Raw genomic sequence first — 20,730 nt, 5'->3', positions numbered from 1 at the left:
TGGAAGCTCTTGTTTTTGGATATGAATAGTAAGATACAAGCAGTGAAAATGTTTTAAGTCCCTTTAGTTTTAGATGCAGGTCAGGCGTATTTTTTATCAGCCAGAGGAGAAATTGTAGACAATAATTAATAAAAAATTGAATGATTTTGTCTGGGAGGAGAAGAGGTCGAGGGCTAAGTGGGATAAGTTGATCCTACCAACAGAACAAGATCATTTAGCATTTTCTGATTTGAAGGGATATTTTAGAGTTATACAGTTAAGGTTCATGTACATAACACAGACAGAAGGCTATAACTGAAAGTATAAAGGGATGATAATTAAACAGGGGAGAAATTCAAGAAACAGAGTAGGATTTTGAATGCAGACCCTTAAGGAGAATAACAACATCCATGCAGAATATTATATTCATAAAGTAGCAGAAGGTATTCTAAGAACTAAACCAACATGAGAATGGAGAAAAGAGATTTTGCCAATAGGGGTGACTGCAGTTAGTGTTACAGAGAATACACAAGATGGGGCTGTGATTTATTGGAGAAAACTGGCAAAGGAATCAAGGTATTGGCCGCAAAGAACTAGAAAGGGAAAGGTGATAAATGGAAAGAGACCAAGAAGACATTTATACTGCAGGCTAGAGACTACCTTTCCCTACGAGAGATTGATATCAGAGTATAGGGAAAGAAAAATGGATAGGGGAATCAAGTGAAAGGCCTGCTGTGGTAGAGTTTTTGATTGAATCTAAAACAGAAGCTGCTGGCAAAAAGGGGATAATTAGTAGGGAATATAAAATGTTGCATGATAACTATAGCAATCAATCAGAGGAGGTTAGAAAAGATCGGGAACAGAAAGATTGGATAAGCAGTTCACAAGGAAACAATAGGAAGACTTGTGTATGGTTCTCAAGTATGCAACAAAGTCTAGAAGATTTAGGATTTTTGCTTAGCAGTGTTTGCATATGTATTGTTATACCCCAAGCAAACTCCAAATAAATTTTCCTTTGATAGATGGCAAATGTTGGAGCTGTGATGGGGAAAAAAGAGGCAACTGGGGACATATGTTCTGGGAGTGTAATGATTTGCTAGACTTTAAAAATTCCCTGAAGAGTACTGTTTCAGAAATATTGAGTGACCAAATGGGTGTAACTTTTTGAGCTAGGATACAAGTTTTGAGTTGCCTAGACATAGTAAGGCTATGTTATGTTTAATTCTGGTGTCTGTCAAAAAAAAAACACTTACTAGAAAATGGAATTCAAATTCTAAACCAGTTGTGTTTGAAGTAATGAATATTATAACAGAGATGAAAATAACTGGAAATTGGATCTTTAGAAAAGGTTAGGAGCATATTGCATAGAAAAGCATGGAAATCGTGAGAGCAATACATGCAAATACATTTTTAAGTTTTAGAGGAGGGGTGAGTTTTAAGGGAAGGCAAGAACTGGGTGATTTATCTAATGCTGGATTGATGATAGTTATACAAAAAATATGTGATGTACAGTGTTTGTAATTAGGAAAACGATAATATGGTTTGTTTTCTTTTGTATGTATTTTGCATGTTTGCCTATGTCTTAAGTGATTTATTTATTTTTTTGACATTTGATTACCAGAAAAGTCCGACTGGGTAGGAGCCCATTTTCAGTGGAGACCCAAGGAAAAAAGCTTCCAAGTATTGCAAAACATTTTAAGAACAATGTTTTACAGTCTTTAAAAATCATACAAAAAAAAAACAAAAAAACAAATGCAGTTTAAGTAATTATACTAAATTAGGCATAATATGAAAACATTAGTTAAGAATACATACAGGTTGTATGACAATGATTTAATAGAGAAATATTAGCCAGTTTGTAGAGAAATTAAAGGTAAGTTAATATAATACAAACAGGAATTGCAGTAAGAAGTGAGAGAAAAGCAGGCGTATTGTACAATGTGGTATGATGATAATTCAGTAAAGATGTTATAAGAATTTAAAAGCCAGCTAGATTAACAGGAAAAAGAGCTTTCAGTTGATGAAGTGCTTTGCAGACATCTTGGCTAAGAAGCAGTAGAAAAGCTATGCATTGTTTGGATGTTTTCTCATTTCATATGGACCTGCAAATGTGTAACAGAATTCTTCTCATACAAAGCTGTCTGGCAGAACATTTGTCTAGGTATTTTGACAAGAAAATAGATCAGGAAGTGCAGGATATAAAGTAAGGCAGAGCTGGCAGACACAGTCTGTACATAACATATTACAATATTTGAAGCCCATACCTTGGTGGACCATATCACTTTAGTATCTTTAGACAATGCACTTCCACCACTGCACCCACCTTCAGTAGTATTATACATGTAGGCGTACCATAGATAGGATTATGAAGTACTGAACTCTCAGATAAGAGTTTAAGATGGCAAGAAATGTTACAACTGAATCTACTGTGCATTAGAGAGGGCTTTATATTATTCTAGACAAGTTGTTTTTACTGCATAAATCATGATTTTAGCTGAAATATCAGGTAAGGGGTATGATAAATGATACCACAGTATCTGTCAAAAAGATTAAAGGGTGCTCTGAGGATGTGCAGGTACTGATGTAGACAAGAAAGCCTGCTACCAGAAAATCACGTATAAACAAGTGGAAAAGGTTTTCTACTTGATGCCAACAAAATTAGCACTCATTCGGGGATAGGTATATATTAAGGCTATATTTACATGCGTTACTTTCCCATAGCCTGTCTTACTCTTCTATCAAGGATTATTTGTCTGACATTTCAGCATATTTACCCAAGGATTCCCCTCTTTTATTGCATGTCAAAATGCATTTTAAAGGGGTATTACATAATGGATTATAAAGTGTTACGTTAACATTTTGACAAAAAAATGATTAAAGCCCTATTTCTCTACTCTGTCTCCCACAAGTTACTAAGAGGTAATCTTTGCCTGGCATACAAGGTATCTCCAGATTCAGCTCTGATGGACCTTTTGTGCATCTGCAAAACAAACAGTATCAGAACCACTAGAGCCAAAGATTTAAACTCTGCCTGTGACAAAAATAGAACATGTTGGCAAGACATATATGTGTTTCAGAGGATCCCCATGCTCTGGAATAGGCTCCCCATCCATGTTAAGCAGATTCCATCCCTTATCCTTTTTAAACATAACCTTGACCAATAGATGGGAAATCGGTAATTCAACCCGGATCTGGTCCCTATGTCTCTGATAGAAAGAGGGAGAAAGTACTGCCCAAACTAACATACCCTCCTTCACATAACCTCTCAAATCTTCCTAACTAACATACCCCTCCTAATAAATGCCCAGGATACATAGGGACACAATTTGGTTGAATTGCATTGCTAGCTTATAAAGGCCGTGGTGAGAGTTAGCCTAGTAAATACCTATGAACCTATTAGTGCAGTTACTTTAACAGTTTGGTAATTGCATAACTAATTTACAATTACTTACTCTGTGCTAATCCAGCATAATTAGAGCTGGAACCCAGAGTGACGTAAGCTTCTCCCGCCCTTCCGGGAATATTAATGCCATAAGCACAGCTTGCTATATTTAGTATTCCATTATTCCGTGTTCAGAAGCAATCTTTAAAACTTCGCATTTTTTTAAAGGCTGCAAAAAGCACTTCTCTTTTCACAGAAAAAAATGTTCACATGCATAAAGATTATTTTTGTGTGAAACGAAAGCTCATTTTGCTCATTTAAGCATGATCTTTAAGCTTTTGGAAGAGTGTCAGTCAGAACTTTTTCAGAAATTTAGGTCATGTGTATTTACATGGTAATGGATTTGAAAACTTATGCAATGTATAAAATGTCTTAGAATTTATGTGTTTAGGCATAAAGTACTTTTAGTTGTTTGCTTTGCCTTCATTAAGTTGCTGGGCCTTAAAGCACTATTTATTGTACTTCAGGCTTTGTGAAGCCATCCATCCATCACCCCTTCTTCCAGTTTTTGCATGTGGGCACAGGATGTAGTGACAATTAATCACCTAGAGTCAAGGTTCACATAGCCCTGCCATGGTTGTACTTCCATGCCACACACTTGCTTGCAAACTCACAACTATTACCAATTTAGTGTGTCCAGTCCACCTACTGCATGTCTTTGGATTGCGGGAGGAAACTGGAACACCCAGAGGAAACCAATACGAATACTGGGAGGGCATGCAAACTCCACACAGAAGGCACCCCAGCTGAGAATCCAACTGGGGAACCTCTTGCTGTGAGGTGACAATGCTATCCACTGCCGCAGTAGTGAATCATTCAGGTCAAAACTAATGAATTATGAAACGTTGTGGTGAATGCCTAAACATACAGGCACATGTATGCATTAACGCACACACACACACACACACACACACACACACACACACACACACACACAAACTAAACTATTACATCCTCTTGTGAGCCTAAAGTCCTGTCATTTGCTCATATTCTGTAACAGGACTATGCAAGCATTTGTTGAAAAGAGCATGCACACAGCTTTATGTAAAAAAATCTTTGATCAGGGTTGTTGGGTTTTTGGGCAGATGCCTATATAACTAGTCTTATTTGGAAGTCCTTTAACATGGCTTTCAGCTATCTCTTTCTCTTTTTTAGGGGGCACTTGCATAGTTGACATTTGTATGTATTTTTTAAACATATTTGTTAAACATGTCATTAAAAAAAATAAACTATGCTAACATTTTTTTTGCTGTTTTCATGCTGTATAAATGATAATTTTAATTCACTCTGTCGTTACATAAATTACGCAGTTTTTTTTTCCCTTATGTTTCACTCCTCCACTCCTGAACACTGTTCTGCATTTATTGTTCTTACAAATTACATTTATTTCTATGTAATTTACTCCTTCCCTTCTCTTAACATCCCACTTTAGTTTTTTTTGTTTCCTTTTATAATATTCAATACTTCAGTTACAGTTGGTTTTGATTTTGATTTCCATTTTCTAGTAACTGCTTTTTGCATCCAATAGCATTAAAAACATTAAGGCCTTACTAGGTTTTCAGTTGCATTTTGAGTACTTTTCAGTTTCCAGTTCAGGAATTCAACTCAATTTTTAATTATTTTAAATTGTTTAATGAATTATCAGTCTCTCTGTTTCAGCATGGCAGCATAAGTTTAGACTGTTTACATTTCTGCAATACTAAAACAAGTAGTAATGTTACTGTTCATGATGTCTTACTTTCTCTTTGTTGTTTATTTTATAGCCTTGCTTTGCATCCTGAACGAGTGTTGGTAGCTACAGGACAAGTGGGGAAGGAGCCATTTATCTGTGTCTGGGATTCATACACAGTGCAGACAGTATCTATCCTGAAGGATGTACACACTCATGGGATTGCATGTTTGGCCTTTGATGTTGATGGACAGGTATGCAGCAGTTTGTTGATAAATTGACTAAATGAATTAAACCAGCTTCCAGGACTGTCTTTTCTTCAGTAGCTATGAAATATAAAATCATGTTAGTTTGAGTCACCAGTTTACCTGGGTGGAATATTCTTTTTTAAAGTTGTGCCTACAACTTTTTTAGACTTCACTAGCCCTTGTCATTCTCCTGTTGACCACTTTTTTCCTTTGTCTTGCCTGGCATTATTAACCAAAATCACACTGTGGGGAGAGGTCTTCCCTTTGTAGGGGGTTATGGACTGTCTCTTAGCAAGATTATCTTATTTCCAGGTAGTGGTAATGAAAGTCAGGATCCAGAAAGCCATCATCTGTCACTGCATTAAGTTTTCCCTCCTCCTTTTAGATGGAAGTTGTGGTGTAGCACTTTTGCATTCTTGTCCTGAGCTACACTGTGAAATAGTGCTTGGCTGTGTTTGTACCATTAGTTTCCACCTTTGCATATAGTGCATGTTTTAAAGAATCTGCAGCTGGCACTTTTACAGTAAGACCTCTACCCCCTGCATCTGAAATTGATTAGCTGGCATTATCGTTTTACAGTTATGGAGCCTCTACTTCTAAGCCCATAAGGCAAGCCACCACACAATCCAACATTCTAGTCATTGAAGACTATGTCGTGATACACACTGATATCCACTCACCAGGCTGAGTAAGGAGAAAGTCACGGTCAGTTGCTAATTAGGGGCTAGGATCCACCACATTACACATGCACCCAGGTCATTGGACCACAAGTACCAGTTTGAATCAGTCATAGAAGATGTGGGTGTAAATGACCTGAGACATACCTCCCTAGACTATGTGAAGAGAGGTATCATGGAGCTCTCAAAATATGTGTCCCAGGCCAGTATGAGCCTGGCATTGAGCAGCATTTTACCTTCCCCAAGGATGATGCCACAATACGAACAAAAGATAAATGACTTTAATAATTGTCTTATTTTCTGGTGTCATTCTAAGGGGATGCAGTTTTTATCAGCATGGAAGGAGAAGGTCAACAGACCACACTGCTTTTCTAGAGATGGTCTGCACCTCTCTCCTCTAGACTTTCTAATATTAACTAAAACATTTAAATAAAACAAAAATAGGTCCAGACTACGAGTAGGATGAATCCTTTTAAAGTTTATTATAAATCCACCAAAAGATGAGCACTTTCGTCTCGGTATGAGACTTCTTTAGATAAAACAATACCAGTGCTACACTTACTATATATAATGCCCTAAATTGCCCTAATTACCTAACCAATTAAAAATTTAGAAATTTAAAGCACCACTAAAGGGTGGTTTAAAGTATAATGTTATATTATTTCACACCATACAGCAATCTTACAGAAGTAAAATAAGATGAAATGTTGTAAAATGAAATATATCCCTACATTAGTGTGGGCAAGGTCATAAAATACGAACATAAAACTGTTTTAAAAGAAACTTGTTAATACCATTCAAGTCTTTAAAAAAATGTTACCATTGTATATAGAGTGGTTCAAACTTTTCCTGCTCTCTCTCTATTAGTGTAGCTTTAATGCTGATGGCCAAATAAACCAACATTCTAGTATGACAATTACCCTTACAAAATTTAACTACACTACCCAAACCATTACTCAGTTTTATAGACTCTTCTTTGTAGATGTGAGAACATTGCCCACATCTACCACATGACCTAGTTGCTTTTTTGGTACTGTCCTTGTTGTCAACTCTTTCAAACAACCTTTTAAAACTAATTCCTGTCCTGTAAATAAAATGAGGTCTATTTCCTACCACTTCATATAGTTCCTTATTGGTTTTTAATATACACCAGTTGGATTTCACTATTTGTGTAAAGAAGTCAGAAAACATACTAAACTCAGTAACGCATGCCCCCTGGTAATTTTTTATTGCCTTATCAGATTCAACCATTTTACTAAATGGTTGATCTAATAAAGCTTTGTTTATTTGGCCATCTGTACACAGTGTTCATCATTTTATATAGAGAAAACCGAGAGAGCACTGAAAGATAGAATATATGAGCACCTTAACGATATCAGGATCAGGAAAGATACCAGTGCCCTATACAAACACTCGGTTTTCTGTATATTATTTAATAGTTTCAAATTTGGGATTATTGATTTGGTTAAGAACAACAACGGGGGGGGGGGTGATATGAAGAATGTACTATTGAACAGGGAATTAAGATGGCAATTGAGGCTTAAGGCTAATATTCCTCCAGGTCTTAATGAATACATCAGCATTAAAGCTACACTAATAGAGAGAGCAGGAAAAGTTTGAACCACTCTGTATACAATGGTAACATTTTTTTTAAAGACTTGAATGGTATTAACAAGTTCCTTTTAAAACAGTTTTATGTTCGTATTTTATGACCTTACCCACACTAATGTAGGGATATATTTCATTTTACATTTCATCTTATTTTACTTCTGTAAGATTGCTGTATGGTGTGAAATAATATAACATTATACTTTAAACCACCCTTTAGTGGTGCTTTAAATTTCTAAATTTTTAATTGGTTAGGTAATTAGGGCAATTTAGGGCATTATATATAGTAAGTGTAGCACTGGTATTGTTTTATCTGAAGAAGTCTCATACCGAGACAAAAGCGCTCATTTTTTGGTGGATTTATAATAAACTTTAAAAGGATTCATCCTATTCATAATCTGGAACTATTTTTGTTTTATTAACTAAAACATTGTCTTCCCCCATAGTGCATTTTTAGGCTATGCCAAACTGAAAGTACTTCTGATATAGAAAATCAAAACCAAAAATATCTAAAGGTATTACTGCTCAATGTTAGGAGTCTAAACAAAAAAAAATCAACTCCCTAGAAGCTATCTTCAGCCTAGAGAATGCTGACATTTGTGCGGTGACTGACACATGGTTTAAAGCCATGGAGAACACGACGACAGCACAAGGTTATAATTCCTTCCACATATTTAGACCAGCTAAAGGGACTAAAGGTGAAGGTGTCTCTCTCAATTTACATAAAAAATAAATATACTTCAAGAGTGGTCAAACAGGAGAATGCACTTGAGCAACTCCATGTTCAAATCACCATAGACAAAATCCAGTACCTCTTCTTTGCAAGCTATAGGTGTCCCTCTATGACCCAGGAAACCTATACCATGTATTTAAACTTATTTGAAACACTCACTATCCAAACCAATACCATATTCACGGGCGATTTTAATTACTCCACTGTTAACTGGGAATCCTGTGTGACACCAAATGTACAAGCACAGAAATTCCTGGAATTTGTAAACACAAACTCCCTGGACCGTATTTTCAGTACACCATTCAGGGTTGCAACCATACTGGATCTGGTCCTCACTAAAATGGGAGAGAGCAGCCACACCCCCTAATGTAATATCTTCCCTGGTAAGGTCAGACCACAAAATGGTCTCCTTTGAAGCACAAATAAAACCTAGATGTCCAGCTAATGCTGGAATATTCAGGAACTTCCCACTATTAAGTGATAACCTGGCAAAATTTCAAGCCCCCATAAACCCTGAGAACACTACTGCCTATGCAGAACTATTCACAGAAACTCTATAAAAACATGTTAATAGCTGCTCTGTGGCAGCTGTACCCACCAGGAGGAAGTACAGAACTAACTCAGAAAACAAGCCGCCCTGGTAGAATCACAAAATCAATGGGCTGTATAACAGAAGGAAGAAAATCATGGCAAAAATTAAGAGGTGCAGCACCCAGCAGGATAAAAATCACTCACATCAAACTAAACAAGCAACTCAGAGGACAAATAAAGTCTACCAAAGCCAAATTTGAGGTAAATTTGGACAGTCAAGTCAAGGACAAACACAAGGCATTCTTTATCTATGTCCGCAACCTCAAAGGCAATACACAATTGTGTGCAGAGCTAATTGTAAATGGAGCCACCTGTACTGAGCTAGAAGATATAGCAAACCTATTGGCCAACACATTCAGCTCCATCTTTAGCCCTCCCTCCTCCTCCTCAACTTTCCCTCAAGAAATACCATCAAATATAACTCCACCTGCTCTCACTAGATGACAGGTCCTTAATACTCTCTCTAAGGCTGACAACACTGCATCAGTGGGCCCTGCCAATATCCCAGGATGCCTTCTAAATAGCATGAAACATGACCAATCAGGCCCTCTGGAATTGCTGTTTAACTATAGCCTTCAAACAGGCTTTGTGCCTCAAGAATGGCAAACAACAACAGTCATCCCATTGCACAAAGGTGGATCATCTACAGACCCTGGAAACTACAGACCCATAAGTCTCACCAGCCTTATATGGAAAGCCATGGAAAGAATTGTCATGGAGATGATCAGTAATAATATAGTAAACCTCCAGACACTGGACCTAACCCATTTTGGTTTCATCAAGGGCAGGTCATGCCTACTCAACCTGGTGGACAGCTTTGAGAAGGTCAACAAAGCAATGGATGAGGGCAGAATGGTTCACACTGCCTACCTTGACCTGGCCAAGGCATTTGACATAATACCTGACTTGGGCATTGTTGACAAACTCAAGAGATTATGTACAAACCTGCATGTCACCCAGTGGCTAGCCAACTGGCTCACAGACAGGACCCAGGAAGTTAAACTTGGGAGTCCACCTCTACAGAGAGGCCAGTCATAAGTGGAGACCTCGGGAATCAGTCCTTGGACTGCTCCTTTTTGGCATTTACTTCTCTGAAGTCAAGGTCAATATCAGTGGTCTCTGGCTGACTAAATTTGCAGATGATTGCAGATTAGGAGCTGTCATCACATCCCACACCGACACAAATTTTGTCCAGGAAGGGTTGGCACAGACAAGCAACCAGTGTCAGAGCCAAGAAATGCATAGTACTACCCTTCGGGAAGTCATTAACCCCTGGTACTGTCATATTGACAACACACCCCTTAGAGTTGACCCATTAGTCAGGGATTTAGGGACACACATAGACAGTAATCGAACTTTTGACCATCATGTGTCCACAGTAGTGAGGAAATCATTCTATGGTGCGCAACATATGAACAAAGGTATGGAGTCTAGGTCCAAGAAAGTCATTGTTCGACTGAATTCAGCAGTCATCAGATCTATCATTGAGTTAGTGCCCCCTTTGGCATGTACCTAACCAGGCATATCCAACAAATGGAACGTCCACAATGATTCCTCGCTAAAATAATACAGGAGGTAAGTAAAATGTCCTATGCAGACCACCTCAAGGCCCTATCCCTGTATTCTGTTTTCTACAGGCTGTTAAGGGGGATCTATGCCTGGCATACAGAACATTGTCAGACCCCACTCTGATGGACCTCCTGCATATCCACAAAACAAACAGCACCAGAATCATCTGTTCTAAAGACTTAAACCTTGCCTGTAGTATAACTAGGACCTGCTGGAGAGACAGGTATTTACCCCAGAGACTACCCTGTCTCTGGAACATGCTCCCCATCCATGTGAAGCAGAGTTCCTCCCTAACCCAGTTTTAGCGTAACTTGGACATGTCGATGGGGAACAAGTAATTCATCCCTGGCTTGGCACCTATGTGTCTAATGGACAAAGGCAGCCTGTAAATGGTTCATCTCCCAGGCCCCTGCTTGTAAATGTTTCATTTCCCAAGCCGCTGCTTACACTTATCAAGGGTACCAAAACTTGTCAGAGAGTTGGGATGCATGGTTAGGCTTAAAACGGTCCTTGTGGTCATTAGCCTAGTAAATACCTATGAACTTATGAACCTGTGTCTCTTTAACTGGTTCCTCCAGTAACTGGATTACAAATCCATTCATCTTTGACATCGTCAAGATTGCATCCCTTTGTGCTTTTCTAGTGTGCAGCTGTATTATTTAAAAAGGCAAGATTTGTTAGGTATATTGAAAGAAATACTGTAACTACAATCTGAAAAATGAAAGAAAGTTAGAAGGCATACAGATGTATGATTTCTTGTATGATTGCTTCTGTGGCTACAATAATTGGAAGCAGGAAATAACATGTTTGTAAAATGGTTTAACAGCAGAGTAAGTCGTGAAGTAAAACTTTGGAGATGTGCATTTTTTAGACTTCTGGAATGGAATTATGATGCTGTCACTCATCATTAATCATAGGACTAAATGGGTTGGATAGCTAGCTATCTCAGCTGGCCTAGGAATGGGGACTGGTGTGTGCAAATAAAAGGGCAACATGGTGAGTGGCATAACACCAACAGAGTCCTACAAAGGTGTAGTTTAGGACCTAATTTACATTTTTGATGCTACTGAAGAAAGTTGATTATTCTTTGTTGATAAGAAAACTGTTTTCTCATCAAAGTGATGCAATCAATTTTAGTGTATTCTAAATAAACACCATTCATAGGCAGTCAGGTAGTAACCCACACGTGACTGTTATGAACTGAATTTATGACCTTTGGTCGAAAATTATTTGCATCAAATTTTATGTAGGTGCCACGATGACTGAGATGACTGATAAACTGCAAAGATCTAGGAATTGCTATGGAAAACAAATCATGATTTCAAGATCGTACTGGCACCATATCTATATAAGGACAGGTATTAAACAGTAGTTTATATGTCTAAGTATTTAGGTTGCATGTGTAAGTAAACAAAGTTAGGGAACCTAAAGTAAAACTTGAAATTGACTCCGCTTTGGTCAGACCTAGAGTATAGTATGAAGTTCTGCTAGTGTCTCAGCTTCAGAAAATGCAAAAGTAAAATGTATTCTGGGACTGTTTACTTGAAAAATAGAAACTATGATAGTAAAGACTAGATTCAGGCATTCAAATTTAGCTTTGTTTGTATAACTTGAGCACTAATCCAGGCCATCTTTTTTGGAGAAGGTTCCCCTGCACCCTAGTGGCAGGAGTGTGCAGTTAGAACTTGTCTGATTGAAGACTGCTGGAATAGTGATCAGTTTTGTGTTTTTTTACTGGTTAATTGGGTAATTTGTTTAAATCAGTTTGCTGGATTTCTATTGTTATAAAAAAATTGCACTTTATTCATCTTCTTTTACTGTAATTGTGTTTCTTCCCACTTTATTACATTATTTTGCTTGTGCTTCTTCTTAAAAGTACTCAATTGTATTATTTTGTTGCAGTTATTACTGCTTGGTAGTAGCCTGATTAAATTGCAACTGTTATTTTAAGCCTTTTGGTTTAAGCACTTGAGCTTCAGACCAGTTGTTTTACATTAAGAAGGTTTGTGGACTGCATTGTTGTGGCAGGACAGGTAGCTTACATCCTTCTAAGGTGGGAATTGCTGATTGAAGGCTCGGTGTCTGTTATTCTAAAAGCGCATTAGTTGTGGTTTAAGCACTTGGGCTTCAGGCCAGTTATTTTACATTAAGAAGGTTTGTGGTCTGCACTCTTGTGGGAGGAGAGGCTAGATTCTGTCCTTCTGAGCTGGGAATTTCTGGTTAAAAGCTAATTGTGTCTGCTTATTTGAACTGTTTCTTTCTGAAGTGTGTGCGCCTTGTTTGCTGTATCCCAGAAGTTAGTAGTTTATTGGCCATTTTGGGCTAATTTCTGTCTCTTTCATTTCCCTGCTATAAAAAAAAATGCATTTGCACATTTTTTTGCGCTTGTATTCAGCTCAACAAGTGCCTGCCAGGTGTCCTGCAGAGTTCTACAGCAGCAGAGAGACAAAAGAGAGACTTTGGAGTTATTAAGTATAATTTTTCTGCATTTTCTTGCTGCCTTTAACTAATTCCGCCTAAAACGCTGATTTTTTAGTGTTTCTGTGATTTAAAAAGCTTGTTTCTGCTACATTGTTTGTTTGTGTCTTTCGGCTTTTCCCGGTTAGGGGTCGCCACAGCGGAACTCCGGTCCGCTAACAATTGGCAGTTGATTTGTACGTGCCGAGTTACCAGCGCTGATGCACAACCTTCAACGAAGGTACACCCATTCACGCATGTCTCCACGCAGAAGACGCTCTAGCTGAGAATCGAACCGGACAGCGTCTTACTGTGAGGCGACAATGCTAACGCACACTACCACCGCGGATTGTTTCTGCTACATACTGTACTTATTTGCTGCCTGCACTTGATCTAAGTCGTTTTTGTGTTTAAATAATCTGTTTAATTGTGGTAGGCTACACAGTAATGTGTGATAGCCATTTCTGTGCCTTTAAAGTGTTTTTTTTAATTGTATCTGCTTTATTTTCTGAAACAAACAAAAAAAACAAACAAACAAAAAAAAAAATAATAAAAAATAAATAAATAAATAAATATATATATATATATATATATATATATATATATATATATACTTGTTTCCCGCCTTTCAGAACTAGTATAGTCCAGTTTTCAGGTTATTGCTGAATTCAGGGCTTTGTTACACGTTTCTGTGTTGCCCATACTTTACTTGGATAGAAGGAAGTTTCTCTGTTCACCTGTGAGAGAGGGGGAGCTTTGAGCAGCCTATCTCTCCCTGGAGGAGTGGTTTCAGCCCAGAAATTAGTAGTTTATTGGCCATCTTGGGCTAATTTCTATCTCTTTCATTTCCCTGCTATAAAAACTGCATTTGCGTGTTTTTGCATGCTGGGCAGCTCTGGTTAGCTTGGGTTAAACTAATCCCAACACCAAGAAGTCTACTCTTCAATTTTTCCCTTGCAACTAGACAAACTTTCAACTTAAGCACTCAAACCATTCATTTCACATCCCAGCACTTGCTCAAAACTCATAGCAAGCACTAATTAACCCTAGCACTAGACCCCTGTACTGTCCAGAAGGACAAGGCTCTCTATTTGTCCCTACCAGTCAATCAGTAAAATAGCTCACTTTACCTATTCAGGCATGTCCAAAGGACAGTTTCAGGTGTACTCTCCAGTCCAGCTGGTGAATCTGGGCATTCTGAGGCAATGTTACAACTGCCTCATGTACACAGACAACCCTCTCCTCCTACCACCAAACACTAATATATGCGAGAGATGCAATTATACAGCCAAACTGGAGGCAAAGCTCTCTCAACCCAAGACTGGAACTGGCAGTCAAGAGGAGAAGGGAAATGCTTGCAACACACCACCAGTCTCACATAGACCTACTAAACCAACACCAGCAAATAACACACAAAAATACATGAAAACATACTCGGAGGCTCTAAATAAAAATCTGCAAAAGCAACAGAGACCTCCAAAGCAGACACCCAAGCAACCTCCACACCCCATCACAAACCATGAAACACATACTTCACATAATCAGTGTGCCATGCAATCACAGCCCTTAAGGCAAAATAGCATACCCAACACACTAGTAATAGGCGACTCTATAGTCAGGCACACTGATGTTCCACTAACTAGGCTGGACAAGGAGAAGTTACAGTTAGCTGCCTGTCGGGCACCAGGATCCACCACATAACACAAGCACTCAGGTCTCTCCAGAACAAGTACAAATATGACTCTGTCATTGTCCATGTTGGTGTGAATGACCTGAGACGTTCCTCCCTGGACTACATGAAAGGAGACATGGAAGAGCTCTCTGATCACATAGCCCAGGCTGGTATGACTCTGACCTTGAGTAGCATCCTGCTCTCACCAAGAATGATACGACTGTATAAAGAAAAAATGATCAGTATCAACAATTGACTAAGTTTCTGGTGTCATTCAAAGGGGATCCAGTATCTGTCCACCTGGGACGACATGCTCGACAAGCCACGTTGCTTTGCAAGAGATGGCTTGCACCTGTCACCCTTAGGCTTTCGAATACTGGCTAAGGCTTTTGCCACCCCCATAGTGCCTTTTTTAGGCAAGGCTCAAAAGACAAACCCACCACCGTAAATAGCAGAAGTAACCAAAAACTGAGGGTAATGCTACTCAACGCCAGAAGTCTAAACCTCAAAATGCATGCACTCGAGGCACTCCTCAGTATGGAGAACATCGATATCTGTGCAGTAACAGAAACCTGGTTTAAGGCTGCAGAGAGCACGCCAGCACTACCATGCTGTAACTCGTACCATACCTTTCGGCCACAGAACCCGGACTGAAACACAAAAGGCGGGGGTGTATCCATATTCATCAAGGATACCCACACCTCCAGGTTAGTGGTGCAGCACGATGCCTCAGAGATCATCCATGTGCAGCTAACAATGGGCAAAACTGCAATTCAAATTGTAGCTTGCTACAGATCACCCACCATGACCCAGGAACCCCATTCCAGATTTCTGGAGACACTGGAAAATATGAAGGTCTTACCAAATGCCCTAATATTGGGTGATTTCAATTACCCAAACATTAACTGGGACAACTACTCAAGTATTAACTCCCTTGCCCAACGCTTCCTAGAATTTATAAACGTGAACACCCTGGATCAACTGGTCAACACCCCCACCAGAGGTGACAACATATTGGACCTGGTCATCACCAATATGGGCGACCGGTGTTCCACATCGGATGTCAACCCCTCACTGGTTAGATCAGACCATAGACTTATCAATCTGGATATCCACATTCTGCCCCCACCCCCAATCAAGGAAACCACTGTGATAAACTTTTCAAAAGCAAACTTCACGTTACTTAAGACCGAGGTGGAAAGGTTCACAGCCCCCATGCTAAAGGACAACGCTGCCCAAGCTGCTGAATCCCTTACAAAGGCACTCTATGAGCACCTGCAAGAATGCATGGATCGTGCTATCCCAAGCAAAACCAAGACTCACTCCTCCAAGAAAAGGAAACCAGTCTGCTGGACCCCTGCCATAAAAAAGCTATACAGTAGAAGGAGGAAACTAGTACAGAAAAGAGTAAATTTCCAAGAAGGAAAGACATCCCTGATCAGTGTCAACAAGAAACTACGATCCCTCATAAACATCCAAGGCTAGCTTCAAAAGAAAAATTGCTAAGGACTCCAAAGATAACCACAAAGTATTCTTTAGCTATGTCAAGAACCTAAGTGGAAACTTTCAGATCTGCAATGAGTTAGTGCAGAATGGCACAAAATACACTGAACCGAATGATATTGCCAGCATTCTGGCAGACAGCTTTAGTGCAAACGTCACCCCCCCCTCACCCCCTAAAGGGCCCATAACCATACAAGACGAATGTAGAACCCTGGCAGTCACTGATACACAGGTTAAAACAGCCCTATCCAAAGCCAAAAACACAGCTTCAATGGGACCAGGCGGTGTCCCAGGCTGTGTCTTACACAAGCTCCAAAATGACCTAACCCCTCACCTAAACACACTGTTCAAACTCAGCCTCTCTACAGGCTACTTACCCATAGAGTGGCGCACAGCAACAATTATCCCACTCCACAAAGGTGGAGCCACATTGAACTCTGGGAACTATTGCCCTATAAGCTTGACTAGTCTGGTCTGCAAGGCTATGGAGTACATCATCATGGAACTCATTAACAGAGACATTGGGAACCTTCAAACATTGGACCCTACCCAGTTTGGCTTTGTTAAGGGCAGATCATGCCTCCTGAACCTGGTGGACTTCTTTGAGACAGTTACCAAGTCTTTAGATGAGGGAAAGGAGGTCCACACAGCCTACCTAGACCTTGCAAAGGCTTCCAACACCATTCCCCATTCTGGTATTATAGACAAGCTCACCAGCCTGAACATAAACCCCTACGTCAAGAGAATGGTTGCCAGTTGGCTCATGGATAGAACCCACATGGTGAGAGTTGCAGGCTCTAGGTCCGACTCTAAACCGGTTACAAGTGGCGTCCCCCAGGGCTCAGTCCTGGGACCCTCCTGTTCAGTATATTCTTCTCAGAGGTACAGGCAAGCACAGGAGGACTATGGCTGACGAAGTTCACAGACGACTGCAAACTGGGGGCCATAACTGACTCTCCGGCTGATACAGACATCCTCCAGAAGGGTCTCACTGAGATGGATACATGGTGTCAAAATCATGGCCTCAAGCTGAATGCCAAAAAGTGCATAGTCATCCCCTTTGGAAAAAACAAAGTACCCACAAACTACCACATACGTGGTAGTCCCCTAAATACAGGAAATGTAATAAGGGATCTGGGGACCCAAGTAGATAGTAATCTCTCCTTTAATAGTCATATTGCCAAGGTGGTTAGAGAATCCTTCTATGTGGCCCACCTAATCACAAAAGGGTTCACATCTAGAACAAAAGAGGTTACTGTCTCCCTATACTCATCACTCATCAGACCCATGGTAGAATACAACGCCCCATTTGGGATGTACCTTACAAGACACCTGCAACAGCAGGAAAGACCACAGAAGTACCTCACCAAGAGGATTACTGGCCTCAAACAGATGCCATATGCAGCCTGACTGAAGAAACTCCAGCTGTACTCGGTTGCATTCCACTTACTCAGAGGTGATCTCTGCCTGACATACAAAGCCATGTCCAACCCAGAATTGATAGACATGCTCCACCTAAAAAAATAAAACTAACCCCCGAGAGCCACATGCTCTATGGATCTAAACCTCACCACAACGATAAATAGAACATGCTGGAGGGATAGATTCCTGTTCCAGAGACTCCCCATGCTTTGGAACAGGATTCCAATCTACATTAGGCAGAGCCCCCCACTAACACTCTTCAAGAGGAACCTTGACGAGTGGATGGGAAACAGAAAATTTACCCCGAGAATCACTGTAGTGGCTCTGCTGGATAGAGGCACAGGGAACTAATGGCTCTGCTGGACAGAGGTACAGGGAACTAACCTAAGGGGGCGGAAAAAGCCAACACATTCTGGCTAGGCTTATAGATGCCCTCAGGCAGATAGCCTAGTACTTACCTATGAACCTATGAGAGAATTAAATTGTCAGCAGAGGTTAAGAAATGTATAATTATTTGTCCTAAACTATAGAACTCACAGGGATTTGAAACATATTTACATAGCCACTGATAATGCTTTTCTGTTGGAGTGCTTTGCTTTTACTTTTAAAAAAGAATGTAAATAAGTAAAATACGTGAACATTTTGGCTGACAAAGGGATGTTAAGTCTTGAAACTCCATGTCTGTTGAAATTAAAGTGAGTAGTATTTTGAATATCTTAAAAAAAAAACAAATGAGATTAACAATTTGAAGATATGTTTTCTCTGAAATGGTAGGATTCCATTTTTGTCTGTATTTTTATTTTGATTTGATATAACAGCATTTGGTAACATATTTGGTGTGCTTGTAAAGCTGTAGTTAGAATATTGAAGAAGCCCTTGATTTTGTATTTATCACAATTTAAGTAAAGCTCAGAGTGCTTTTTTTTCAAGATTTAACAATTTTTTGGACCTCAAGGGCATTTCTAACCTTCTTCATTTCATAGTGCTAGCATTAAGAGGCATATCTTTGATTGTTGTATCCTTCGTCTTAATAAAGTTGGTACACTTACACCTCTACAGATTAGATCCTTAGCAGCCAGTGCCATCCCACAGTCTGGCATCCCTCTTAACTTTAAAGTTGAGAAGCAAAAAAAAGAAACTCTTTGGATTACCCTTAAGGATCAAATAAAAAAAAACAAACTCTTCTTTCCTGTAAACGTATTGCTACATATTTGTAGCAGTGAGCTGCTAGAATTTATGCCACATACAAAGTGCTAAAGAGTTTCATTTCTGATTGCAGATTGAATACTGGCAGCAATGCACTCAAGGCCAAATGGCATCTGCCAGTTACACCTCTTAATACTTTGTGCCCAGGCTGGCTGTACACTTTGAACCACTATAGCTACTTCTCCAGCTACACATTATCATAATAATGATGATGGATGTTCATCATTGATCATTGTCTCAATAGTATATTATAGATATGTGGGACATATCCTGCCAAGAATCAGACATCTGTCTAATATAGAAATGGTTTGGGGCATCTTCCACATCCGCCATATATCTGAGGAGGCTGGAGTGTGTGCTTTTATAAAAGAAGACATACAGGTGGCACATTCATAACTTTCTTACCACTGATGAGTGGATGGGAAATAGGAAATACACCCCGGGGATCACTTCTGTGTCTCTGCTCGTTAGTGGCACAGGAAAATAACTTTCTTGGGTGGCGTAAGCCAGGGAACCTTGTTGGCTAGGCTTGCATAGGCCCTTGGGCTGATAGCCTAGTACCTACCTATGAACCTATGAAGATTTCAAACTGTCTTCACTACATCTTCATTATTATGTAGATCATCTTGTTCGAATTTTTGTGCAGTTAAATACTCCTTGAGGGACTTTCCTTCTATTTTTTGTGAGCAAATTTCTGTAGTTATTCTTAAATCTAGGAGAAAAGAGAAGTGCCTGTAAGGTAGATATATTCCATATAAAGATTGCCATGCTGCTTACTTGTTTTGTTTAGGAAAATCACATGGTACCTTCTCTTGTAGCAACTGTTAGTCCTTTACTTCCAAGACCTTAAGAAGTCAGATTAGTAGCTTTAATATATACCTTGAGAATCAATAGCTAAAAGCCCTTACTCAGACATCATTGGACATGGGCTCAAGTACTTTGAATATCTCCCTTCCAACTGCTAAGAAAACAAAAATGGTAAATGAGAGCTTTTGAGGTGGCTTTGCCATCAAGCTCTCCATTGGACAACTCCACTGTGACCTTGCATAGTGCTCGGATTGTCCTTTATGTTCTTCTGGTGCCACTCTTAGGGTTGCCAGTAAGGGTGAGCAGTCTAGTGAGTCAACAAGGGCTAGACATATGACTTCTGTAGGGAATGGAGAACCCTGCTTAGTGACTTCAGAAAGGCTGGTGGGTAAAGCGATGTCAGATTTGCTGATAGTCATATTTGTCCAGGACTGCAAATTAAAACACTACTGAGGAAGAAAACGGAAAGAACTAAGCATCTTTCTTCTCCAAACCTGTCTTACAAAGATGGTAATGAGGAATGGTGCAGTTTTGCTGATGGCAGTTTAAAGTTTTTCTGTCCTTGCAGTCTACTTCCCTAGAATCTGCCCATCTAAAAAGGAAAAGGTCCTGGACTTCCAGTATGTTGAATGTTTGATCGGCAGCTGTTCACACCACTTTTTCCAAAGATAAGCTACTAAAGGGAATATTGTGCTCTGCCCATGTTAGCAAAAAAGTTGAATATTTTATTATATTTTAACAGTAGTATTTGGACCTGAATGATGAGCAAAAATAAAAATAAGAACAGTAAAACAGCCAGTTAGTCAGCCACAAGCCTCAATACACATCACAGGATGTGTTTAATGTCAAAAATGAAGTTAAAAACATCCACAATTTAGTGCTTTTGTCTTTATACAGAAACATCATCAGAACATGTGGCTCACTAACTAGTTGTTTTGCTGTTCTTAGTCTTTGTTTCTTGTAGTAACAGAACTTCACTATAGTTTCTTTGGTTTGGTTTAAAAATAAGAAAAGACAAGAGGCAGTGGTTAAGGAATACGAGAGCAATGTGCAAGCAGAAGGACTCTGGATGTTGTATGGAAGGAACTAAGGGAAATGAAGCAGATCCTTAGAGAACAATTAACTGGCCAAGAAAAAAATGTTGAAT

At 39.4% G+C, this 20,730-nt stretch overlaps 1 protein-coding gene across 1 annotated transcript in view; it reads left to right on the top strand.

Annotated features, from left to right (window-relative positions):
* The first annotated feature begins 4,251 nt into the window (after positions 1–4,251).
* The window catches only part of LOC122803780 (echinoderm microtubule-associated protein-like 5), a 3,919,718-nt gene continuing 3,903,239 nt past the window's right edge, over positions 4,252–20,730 (top strand). Inside the window, exons 1-2 of the mRNA XM_044073467.1 lie at positions 4,252–4,271; positions 5,185–5,344. Of these exons, the coding sequence (XP_043929402.1) occupies positions 4,252–4,271; positions 5,185–5,344 (180 nt within the window). The remainder of the gene's footprint in view (positions 4,272–5,184; positions 5,345–20,730) is intronic.

Source organism: Protopterus annectens, chromosome 6.part0 (assembly GCF_019279795.1).
Source record: "Protopterus annectens isolate FY-2018-M chromosome 6.part0, PAN1.0, whole genome shotgun sequence".
Lineage (NCBI taxonomy): Eukaryota > Metazoa > Chordata > Ceratodontiformes > Protopteridae > Protopterus > Protopterus annectens.
This window is presented reverse-complemented; position numbering and strand designations above follow the sequence as displayed.